Source organism: Trichosurus vulpecula, chromosome 4 (assembly GCF_011100635.1).
Source record: "Trichosurus vulpecula isolate mTriVul1 chromosome 4, mTriVul1.pri, whole genome shotgun sequence".
In the NCBI taxonomy this organism is placed as follows: Eukaryota; Metazoa; Chordata; class Mammalia; order Diprotodontia; family Phalangeridae; genus Trichosurus; species Trichosurus vulpecula.
The window spans coordinates 135,537,982-135,550,149 of NC_050576.1; the positions used below are offsets into that span (position 1 = coordinate 135,537,982).

At 37.6% G+C, this 12,168-nt stretch overlaps 1 protein-coding gene across 3 annotated transcripts in view; it reads right to left on the reverse strand.

Moving 5' to 3' along the window:
* Positions 1 to 12,168, reverse strand: part of EFCAB2 (EF-hand calcium binding domain 2) — a 104,613-nt gene that overhangs the window by 61,069 nt on the left and 31,376 nt on the right. For all 3 annotated transcript variants that reach the window (XM_036756173.1, XM_036756172.1, XM_036756174.1), the window contains exon 2: positions 111 to 195. In XM_036756173.1, the coding sequence (XP_036612068.1) occupies positions 111 to 195 (85 nt within the window). The remainder of the gene's footprint in view (positions 1 to 110; positions 196 to 12,168) is intronic.

Below are 12,168 nucleotides of genomic sequence, written 5' to 3' on the forward strand. Positions count from 1 at the left end.
ACGGCATAACAAATCTAATATATTCTAAGAATACTTGTTTACTTAAATAATTTAAGACTTAAACAGCATTCCTATCTAATATAATTTTATGTAAGAAAAAATTTCCAAACCTAACATCCACGGTGTAATTGGATTCATGGTCAAACACCTCAAAAGCATCTTTAATTTTTTTCTGAATTTCTTGTATTCCTGCTTCTGTAAAAAATAAAACAACAAAAATAAATCTATGTAATTATTTAATTCAAAGTAGAATTTTCAATAGTCCATGAGTATTACATAAACAATGGTATACTCAAAATACCTCTTCTTCCTGATTTTCCCTAGTTTCTCTTTAAGCAGTGGTTTCAGGTCCCATCTCCCATCAGAAGCCTTTCCCAATCCCCTCAAATTATTGGCAGTCTCCCCTTCCTGAAATTAATCCTGTATTTTATTTATCTGTGTATAGGCTCTATGCCTATGCCACCTCCTGCCCTGAACAATGTAAGGTCCTTGAGGGCAGGGACTGTCTTTTGCCTCTTTCTGTATTCCCAGTGCTTAGCCCTGGGCCTGGCACATAGTGAATGCTTGATAAATATTTATTGACAATTCCCAGTGCCCAGCATGGTCCCTTGCATGTTTCAGGCACTTAACAAATTGAATTGAGTCCTCAAGGTTCTCCCCCACATGCAATGCAAAAACACTCAATTTGGAGCCGAAAGGCCTGGATTTAAATCCTAGCTCTTCAATTTACTAGTAAAGCAAATTATTTCACCTTTCTAGTGGAACAGGTCATTGGAAGTCAATGCCCACCAACTGCTAGGAAGTTCTCCAGGGCTACTCTACTCAGTCTGTTGAAGGGAATAAACATTTATTAAGTATCCCCTAGAGCATAGCAGATACTTACAACAACAACCCTGTGAGGAAGGTGGAGAGCTGAGCTCTTTCAATTTCTAAGGGAGGAAGAGGAGGAGGAGGAAGAGGAAGAAGAAGAGGCAGAGAAGGAAGAGGAAGAAGAAGAGGAGGAGGAGGAAGAGGAAGAAGAAGAGGCAGAGAAGGAAGAGGAAGAAGAAGAAGAGGAGGAGGAAGAGGAAGAAGAAGAGGCAGAGAAGGAAGAGGAAGAAGAAGAAGAGGAGGAGGAAGAGGAAGAAGAAGAGGAGGAGAAGGAAGAGGAAGAAGAAGAGGAGGAGGAAGAGGAAGAAGAGGAGGAGGAAGAGGAAGAAGAGGAGGAGGAGGAGGAAGAAGAGGAAGAAGAGGAGAAGGAGGAAGAGAAGTAAGGGGAGGAGCCACCTAAGAAGTAGAACCAGAGATCAGGAGTAAGCAGGGAGTCACTGTTCTGTTGTACCTTGGGCCCTGGGTGGCAGCCTCACTAGAGACTGGAAGCAGAACAGTGAGAGACCAGGAGAGCAGCAGCCATGGAAAGAAGTCCCCATGGAAACAGGAGCAGAACTTGAGCAATGATGTCATCATGATGCCCCACACTGGAGCCAAGCTGAGTGTCTAGACAGACCTTAGTTTTGCTGAACTTACTCAGGAGGGCAGATCCAAGATGGTGATTCCCCTCCCAACTCTACCTTATCCCTTCCTGAGAGAGCATATGTGTTCCAAAGCTTATCTCTGAGTATTTTTTTTTAATTTTTATAGGAATGAAAATAGTCTTTTAAGCCAGTATTAAGATAAAGCTGTGGTTAACCACTGCATTACTGATATGTATGTGTTTCATTGCTAAAAGGTAACTGAGAGGGAGGCAATGGGTGGTGGGGCATACAGGGAGAGAGATAAATAGATTTTTATTACTGCTGGGACCTTTCTTAGCACAATGGGAGCACAGAACTGAACAGAAGAGAAATTATTGATTTCTATTTTTATAGCTTTCCCAAAGCAGAGAACATTTGGGGAGAAGGGGAGGGAGAAGGCTGTGAGTGAGCTGTAAGCTAGTATTGGTAAGATGGCCACCTTAAGCTTTTCCTCTCCCAATTTTTTCTTTCCAGTATTGAGCTTAAAACAAAGACTAAATCACACCAAGGGGAGGAACTGAGATAGTTGACAATATGAAGGAAGAAACTACCCACATAAAATTGAGGGGGGGGACAAAGAGGAGTAAGGCGAGGCATGCAAGAGTGAATTATTAGTTCCCTTTTCACCAGCACAATACCCTCTACCACATAAATATCACTGCTAGACAAAGTTCTGACCTTGTCTGCCTTTCTCCCATTTTTTTAATGAATGAGTGAATAAAAGATTTATTAAACACTCACTACGTGCCAAGCATTGTGCTCAGAGCTAGAAAGCCAAATTTAAAAGGTAAGATAGTTTATGCTCTCAAGATCATACTCCTCAAGGGGGAGATAACTCATAAAAGAAAGTTCATCTTCAGGGCCAATTAGAGACCTAGAAGTCCTAAGAGATGAGTAGAAGAGCAGATGGCAAATTCCGGGCAGGAAGACCTGGTAGATCCTCCTTCTCATAAGAATGAATAGTCATAGCTTTCCATTCACCCAAGCCATTTGAATGGTCAGGCAGCACAGCTTGTTTCTCTGAGTCCAAGACAAGAATCATGGCAGATAAATTTTTTTTTGAGGTTTTTTATTTTTAGTTTACAACACTCGGTTCTACATAATTTTGAGCTCCAGGTTTTCTTCTCTCCCCCCACCTCGCCTCCCCCAAGACAGCATGGAATCCAATATATCTTCTATGTATAACTTTGCATTTAACTTATTTACACACTAGTCAAGTTGTTTAGAACAATTATGACCAAAGGAATGAATCATGAGAAAGAGGAAACAGAACCAAAAAAACCCCAAAAACAAAAACAAAAGATGAAAAAAGGCAAGGATAAAGTGTGCCTCAATCTGCATTCAAACAGATAGTATTCTCCATCATGAGTCCTTTGGAGTTCTCTTTGCACCTTGTGTTGCTGAGAAGAGCAGTCTATCAGGGTTAGTTGTCACAGAATCCAAATATCTGTGGTTGTGTATAATGTTCTCCTGGTTCTGCTCCACTCACTCAGCATTATATTGTGTAGGTTTTTCCAGGTTGTTATGAAGTCTGTATCATCCCCATTTCTTATAGCACAATAGTATTCCATTACATTCATACACCACAACTTGTTCAGCCATTCCCCAATTGATGGGCATCCCCTTGATTTTCAATTCTTTGCCACCACAAAAAGAGCTGCTATAAATATTTTTGTACATACAGGCCCTTTTCCCACTTGTGTGATCTCTTTGGGATACAACCCTAGAAGTGGTATTGCTGGGTCGAAGAGTAGGAACATTTTTATAGCCCTTTGGGCATAGTTCCAAATTGTTCTCCAGAATGGCTGGATCAGTTCACAACTCCACCAGCAATGTAACAATGTAAATTGCTCTCCAGAATGGCTGGATCAGTTCACAACTCCACCAGCAATGTAACAATGTAAATTGCTCTCCAGAATGGCTGGATCAGTTCACAACTCCACCAGCAATGTAACAAGGTTCCAATTTCCCCACATCCTCTCCAGCATTTATCATTTTCCTGTTTTGTCATTTTAGCCAATCTGACAGGACAGATGTGGTATCTAAGAGTTGTTTTGATTTGTATTTCTCTAATCAGTAGTGATTTTGAGCATTTTTTCATATGCCTATAGATATCTTTAATTTCTTCCTCTGAAAACTGCCTGTTCATATCCTTTGACCATTTCTCAATTGGGGAATGACTTGTATTCCTATAAATTTGCCTCAGTTCCCTGTATATTTTAGAGATAAGGCCTTTATCAGAGACACTGGTTGTAAAGATTTTCTCCCAATTTTCTGCTTCCCTCCTAATCTTTGTTGCATTGGCTTTTTTTATACAAAAACATTTCAATTTAACATAATCAAAATTATCCATTTTGCATTTTGTAATGCTCTATATCTCTTGTTGTGTCATGAATTCTTTGCTTTTCCATAAATCTAATAGGTAAACTATTCCTTGCTCTCCCAAACTGCTTATAGTATCAGCCTTTATTCCTAAATCATGAACCCATTTTGACTTTATTTTGGTATATGGTGTAAAATATTGGTCTATGCCCAGTTTCTGCCCTACCATTTTCCAATTTTTCAAGCAGTTTTTGTGCAATAGTGAATTCTTAGCCCAGAAGCTGGATTCTTTGGGTTTATCAAAGAGTAGATTGCTATAGTCGTTGACTTCTGCATCTTGTGTACCTATCCTATTCCACTGATCCACGACTCCGTTTCTTAGCCAGTACCAGGTAATTTTGATGACTGCAGCTTCATAGTACAGTTTAATATGTGGTATGGCTAGGCCACCTTCCTTAGCATTTCTCTTCATCAATACCCTAGATATTCTAGACCTCTTGTTCTTCCACATGAATTTTGTTATTATTTTATCCAGCTCTGTAAAATAATTTTTGGTAGTTCAATTGGTATGGCACTGAATAGATAAATTTAGCTAAAATTGTCATTTTTATTATATTAGCTCAGCCTAACCATGAGCAACTGATATTTTTCCATTTATTTAGTTAGGTCTGACTTTATTCGTGCGAAAAGTGTTTCATAATTATGCTCATATAGGCCCTGGGTTTGTCTTGGCAGACAGACTCCCAAATATTTTATAGTGTCTACAGTAACTTTGAATGGAATTTCTCTATCTCTTGCTGTTGGGCTTCATTAGTAATGTATAGGAATGCCAAGGATTTATGTGGGTTTATTTTATATCCTGCAACTTTGCTAAACTTGTTTATTATTTCAAGTAGTTTTTTACTTGATTCTCTAGGATTCTCTAAGTAAATCATCATATCATCTGCAAAAAGTGATAATTTAGTTTTTTCTTTGCCTATTCTAATTCCTTCAATTTCTTTTTCTTCTCTTATTGCTACAGCTAACGAATAGCAGAGGTGAATGGAAGATAAAATTTAACTGAACTCTATAGGAGTAAAGAAGGTAATATCTACTATTCTTTAACTAGTAAATGTGAAGAATTTTTATGGTTGTTAAAAGTCTGCATTTCTTACTTATATTCTTCTTTTTTCTTTTCTCAATTATATATAAACAAAAATTTTTAACATTTGTCTTTTAAAAATGTTGAGTTTCGGGTGGATGTTCTCTTCACTGCCATTCTATTTCCTCTATAAACACCTCCCAGACTGTGATATTAGAGTCCAGATGTAGTGTTTCCATTGCCTTGAGAATGAAAAGTTTGTTATTACCTTTGCAGAACATTCCATTTTTCTTCTGTTTACTGTCTTCCTTCCATCAGGAATAAATTCCCACAGCACAGGACCACAGATTTAAAGCTGGAAGGGACTTCATCCAGCCTCCTTTATATATGAGGAAACTGAGGCTCAGAGTGGCTACGTCCAGAGGTTAAGAGATTTGGACATTTTCAAGTAGCTTACAAATGTTAAAGACGGAATTTAAACCCATCTTCCTCACTCCAACATTCTATTCATTATGCTATCTGCCTCAATAATTTTTTCCTTGTCTATTAAAATTAAATTGAATTATTTTTGTGGGGGTTTTTTGGTGTTTACTAAATCCAGCATTTTTTTTCTTTAAAAGTGTTCATGATACAAAGGCATCAGCCTTCCATATAGTCTGTAAAGTTTGGGGATTTTCTTATTTCTTCTTCCTGGACCATACTTTCTCTCATACTTGTCACTATGTATATATGTGTACATGTATTGTATATAATTCTTATCATTGTGATTATAATCATTAAGATTATATAGCAAATGGAGTTCATTTCTTTAATTCATCCATTAATTTAACAAGCATTAATTAAGTGCCTTCTATGTGCCAAGTACTCTGACAGGCACTGGGAATACAAAGTTAAAAATAAAATATTGTCCCTGCCCTCAAGGAGTTAGCATTCTATTGTCAATAGAATAAAAAACTTGTTTTATTATTAATTGGTCCTTTATTAGGAGAGATTTTTCTAAAGAAGATGAAAGAAGGGCAAGCAAACTTATTTGTTTTTAATAATTCTATTTCAACATTGAAGTTTGGTTAAAGGTAAATTGCAAGTCACAGCATCACCTTCCTGATGTCATGATCCACTTCAAGAAAGGACAAACAACAACAAAAACAAAAACTTGAGTTCCAAATTCTCTCCCTCCCTTTCCTGTTTAGAAGGCAAGTGATTTGATATAGATTATGCACATGCAGCCCTGAATAACATTTTCATACCAGCCATGTTACCAAAGAACTTATATATTCTTTTAGGAGAAATTTAAAACACCAACATATAGGAAAGCCTAGAAAGTTTGCAAACAAAATGAGGGTGGGGAGGAAGGCCATAGATAGCCATGGTATATAGCTTCAAATCAAAGTTGGGGGGGAGTGGGAAGGAAAGGGTAAGAATAGTGTAGGGGCTTCAAGGTAGGGTTAAACTGAATACTGCCTTAAGCCAAATTCAACATCTGATACCATTAATTGAGTCTTCTCGCTTTCTAGTTTCTCGTCTAGCTCTTCTCTGAGCTCCTGTATTGCCTTTGACTTTTGAATAGGCAGAAAAATCTTCCATTTAATATCAATGTCTACAGTAATGCTACCCAGTGAGGTTAACTCTCTATGGACAGTATTCCTGCTTCATTGCCATTTTCTTTCCAGGCTGCAATTCATTCATTCACTCATTCCTACCTAGGGTGACAATTTCTGTCACACTGTGCACACAAGTTTATCATTGTTTCAGTCCTTCGCTTGTTCAATTCCTTTGGCAGCAGCTTTTAATGCTGCTGTTTTGTTTGTCTGTCATGCAGAATATGTACCACTTAATTCAGGGCATGTATGGTTCCCAATAAGTGGCCATGCCTCCCCATGCCCTTTCTCCTCCATTATCTCTGCAGGAGCCCTTTTGTTGGACTAGCCCTTGAAGTTCTACTTATAGTGTCCTCAACTCATCTCCAATCTCTCCAAGGGTTTGGAGAGTGAGCGATTCTAACCTGGGTATGTACCCCCCCTGCCCTCCCCCAACTCAGGTTTTCTTATCTGTAAAACAAGGGATTTGGACTAGATGATTTGCAAAGTCTCTTCTAGCTCTGAGATTAATTATAGTTCTATCTCAGTTAGTTTAGGAGTAATTCTGCTCAGAGCCAGAGGGTAATAAATTCTGTAAGTATTTTCTGAGCACTTCCAGTGTGCCTAACACTGTTGGGCAATGTGGGAGACACATAGTTTGTGACATGATCCCTGCCCTCAAGGAACTTATAGCCTTGTTGAGGGAAACAAGGTACTTATATAAGATGTCACAAAAGTAGCAGAGCAGTTTTAAGCATTAATAGCTTAATAGTATGAATGTGTATATTTATATACACACACATGAAAATGTGTATGTATATCAGAGAATAAAAGATAGAATACAGTCAGTTTCCAGAATGAGGACAGACAGTAAATGTAATGGGATTGGAAAAGAGAAAAGTTTCATATGAGTCTAGGTGAGTTCTTTTACCTTTTATAGCTGCACTACTCCATGACTTAAATACTGATATTTCCTCATCATTTGTACAGATGGGAAAGTTAGAAAATTGGCAGTCAAGATATATGACTTCAGGGTTAAATTGGGAGGAAATTGGATTAGAGTCCTCTTGCAAGAGTAAATTCCAAGAAGAATCTTTAAAGGTGCCTAGGTGGATGCCCTGTGGGTTGCTGATGGGAAGGTATGGAGCAGAATCACTTGAGATAAGAGTCGATGGATCCGAAATCTGTACTATTGGGGTCAATAACCCCATTAGTGAGATCAAAGATCCACCTGCCAAAGTACAGAAGTATTCACTACTAGGTCTGTATCCCAAAGAGATCATAAAAAAGGGAAAGGGACCTACATGTACAACAATATCTATAGCAGCTGTTTTTTGGGGTGGCAAAAAAATGGAAATAGAGGAGATGCCCATCAATTGAGGAACGACTGAACAAGTTGTGGTACATGACTGGAATGGAATACTCTTGTGATATGAGAAATGATGAGCAAGCAGATTTCAGAAAAACCTGGACAGACTTACATGAATTGATGCAAAGTGAAAAGAGCAGAATCAGAAGAATGTTGTACATAGTAACAGCAACACTATACAATGATCAATTATGAATGACTTAGCTCTTCTCATACAATACAATGATCCAAGACAACTCCAAAGGACTCACGATGGAAAATGCTATCCACATGCAGAGAAAGAACTGATGGAGTCTGAATACAGATTGAAGAATACTAATTTTTTCAAGTTTTTTTCCTTTTGTTCTATTTCTTCTTTCACAACATGAGTATTATGGAAATATGTTTTACATGATTGCACATATATAACCTATATCCAATTGCTTACCCTTTCAGGTAGGGGGCAGGGAAAGGAGAGAGGGAGAAAAATTTGGAAGTCAAATTTTTTTAAATGAACATTAAAAATGTTCTTCACACGTAATTGGAAAAAATAAAATACTATTTTTTTTAAAAAAAGCAACAAAGTTTAGGTATACCTAGACATCGTGCAATATTTTAAGCAGGACTTTATTGTTTCTCTTGAAGCAAGTAAAAATTAGGCTTTTTGTCATTTTGCTCATATCTCACCACGACAAGTAGACACAAACTCTGGCAAGCTATAGAGCTGCTAGAAAGACTCTGAGTAGGAACAAGGTGAGAAACTTGGTGTCTATTACCTAAGGACCTGCAGAGGGGATGTTGGCCACTTTCCCCTCTTGGATATTTTCTCTTCTTTGGATTCTTGTGATACTCTCTTGGTTCTCCTTCTTGTCTACCTGCTCCTTCTCAGTTTCCTTGAATGGATCTATCTACCTATCTATCAAGCAAGGCTCCAACATGGACTCCTCTCTCTCTGTCTCTGTCTCTTTCTGTCTCTGTCTCTCTATGTCTCTCTCTGTCTCTGTCTCTTTCTGTCTCTGTCTATGTCTCTCTCTGTCTCTGTCTCTTTCTGTCTCTGTCTCTCTACGTCTCTCTCTCATTAGCTTACATAAGTTTAATTATCATCTCTATGCTGAAGACTCCTATGTCTAAGTATTCAGTACTAGTTTCTCTTATTGGCTTCAGTCCTACAGAAACAATTGCCCCCCATCAGATATTTCAAACTGGACGTCCCACAGACATCTCAATTTCGACTTGTCAGAATTGCCAACAGAACTCATTATCTTTTCCCTCAAATATCCCCCTTTTCTGAACTTCCCCATTTCTGTCAAAGGTACCACCACCCTTCTAGTTCCCCAGGTTAGCAGTCTTGGAATCATCCTTGACTCTCAACCCCAGATATCTAATCATTTGCCAAATCCTGTTTCTAACTTGACATCTCTTGTATCTTTCCAATGCTTTCCACTCTCAAAGCCACCAGCCTAGTTCAGGATCTTATCACTTCTCCTCTGGATTATTACAATACCCTAATTGATCTCCCTGCCTCAAATCTCTTCTGTCTTCACTTCATCCTATAAACAGCAACAAAAATAATTTCCCTAAAGTGCAAGTCTTAACATGGTAATTACTCTCCTACTCAATAAACCCAATGGTTCCCTATGGTTACTCAGGTTCAAATGTAAACTCCTTTATTTAGCATTTATAGCCCTTTACAATCTTGTTATAGTTTGCCATTCCAGTCAAATTACATATCATTCCCATCCACATACTCTCTGGTCCAGCCAAACTGACTATCTCACTATTCCTCATACCTAGCATCTCTGTGTCTTAGTAGTTGCTATGCCCCATGCTGGGAATGCACCTCTTTCTCACTCTAAACATTTAGAATTCCTAGTTTCTTTCAAGACCAAGCTCAAGCATCACAAAGCAATTTTTAATGCCCAAAGCTATGAATGCCTTCCCCCACCCAAATGATCTTATATGTGTATGTTGTTTTCTCTGACTAGATTCCTTGAGTATAGTCTCCTGAATAGTCTTTCACTTTTGTCTTTGTTTCACCAGTTCCTGGCACACAGTAGGCACTTTTGTCTATCAGTTACTAAATATTATGATAAATTAATATTATAACAAATAAGTGCTATATGATTAAGCATGTTGGTCAATATTCATTTAAATGCCTACTACATGTCAGGCAGGCACTGTGCTAAACACTGGGGATACAAAACCTGCCCTCAAGGAGCTCAAAAATAAATGTTTGTTTATTAATTGTATCATCAGAAAGTTAGCTATCAAGTAATGTGTGGTTCTGGACCATAACAATTTGTGAAACCAACTAAGATGTAAAAGGATGGGAATATGTACCAGCGGCAAGAGTATCTACCCTAATTTAATCAGGGATCTTTTGAAATATAGAAATGTTTTATTAATGATATTTTTCCAGTTAGTTATAACCCAAAATTAATTCCTTGCTGTAACTAATCAATGAACAGTTTTGTTTGTTTTTTGGCAAGAAAAGAAAAGGGCAACTTCTAAAAATGAGGTAAAACACAGTCACACTATAAACCCTACACAGTCTTATAATGAATCAATATAAGATGTGGTTTTTAAAATGTATACGGATTAGGGAGAGTCCTTTAATAATGAGATTAACGTATTTCTGAAAGCAATCCACTTTATTATTATTTATTAGTAATAATATCTACATTGGCAAGCATTTCCCTGACAAAGAAAACATTTTGTTTGGCAATGTCTTAACAATTCAATTGTAAATTTCAAAGACAAACATTTGTTTCACTGGCAAATATTTCCAACAAAAAAATGTTTGTTTCAAGTATTGTAGAAAAATAATATTTGCTTTGAAGTACTGAGGCCAGCCAAATGCTTATGCAATTGTTTCTTTAGACCAGATTGCTATGAATCAGCTCTCCAATTTGACCTGCTTGAACTACGACGGGCCAGAAAATTTGAGAGGACTGCAGTAGTTTCACAGGCAAAACGTTTGCGTAGGGAGGATAGTTCAAAACATTTTTAAACCAAATTCAGTCTGGCCAAAACTCTTTTCAAAATGTTTTCATGCTTTTGCAATGGTCCAGTTGTCAATGTACACAAAAGCAAGGGGGAAAAAAGGCACTAACCTTGCATAATTTATTATAGAACCACATAGGAAGAGAATGTTGCCTTTCCTGTAATTAATTAGTAATTGAAAGAGAAGCAACATTATCAAAAATCTTGAGACATATTCCATTTTCATTCTCCCTCCCCCTATCCTAACCCCTCTGCCTTACTGGCCTATACAGGGTTTATTTTATTTTAGAACATTTCAACATCATGCTACTTACTTATAAAGTTCTTGTGTTCTTTGTGACTGAACATGGATCTAAGAAATAAATCTTCTCAGGCTGCCATATTAAAATCCCTGGTGGGCAGTCCTAAAATTTAAAGGTCTTAGACAGACAACACAGTGCTTCTCGTCATAAAGAATACTACCCTCCTCAACAGCAGATTCATTCAACCCTCTTAATAAACTCACATGTATAAATACATATACCCATACACACATGTACGTGTGTATGTGTGTGTGCGCGCGCGCGCGCGCGTGTGTGTGTGTGTGTGTGTGTGTGTGTGTGTGTACGAGAAAAGGAACATTCAGGCTTCAATACTGGTCCTTCATACTAATCATATATAGCTCCTAAGAATTTGTGAACCCAGCCTTGAACTATATTTTTTTCATAAAACAACTATAAAATCATAATCATTGCAACTGGTGAGAATATTTCTCAAAGATAACTTTGAATTATGTAAAACTTTTTAAAAAGAGTCCATAATTTACATGGATTAGAATTAGGCTGTTTTTTTTTAATGCAATTTACTCTGACAGACAGAGTCACGTCAGTTTCAAAAGCATCTACAGAACTGGGAAACTGCGGTTGCCTGGGAAAGAAATGGTTCCAAAAAGACAGACTGCCCTGCAGTATTCCAATACCAGAAAGAACCAATCTAAGGTAGATGTATACTACACCCTCATGCTCCAAATGTAAAATGTCAACTATAAAAATACATTTTAACCAAATAGTATTAAAGAAGATGAACGTTTTGGGCAGGGCAAAGAGATGGATCTGTTCCCAATAACACTGCAGATCACTGCTGCCCAAACGTTCCAGATGGTTAAGCCAGCAAGCAAAGCCAAAAACAAACGGAAGCATCACTTTCCTTTTTGAGCTGGTGATTTTTAAAATAAATGGCCCTGGCTTCTTTGTTTTCCTATATTTTTCATCATTTTTTTTTAAAGAGAGATGAAAGGAAAATAGAGCTACTTCTTACCCAAATATAAAATTTGGACAAATTCTTCCCCACCATCAACTCACCTTA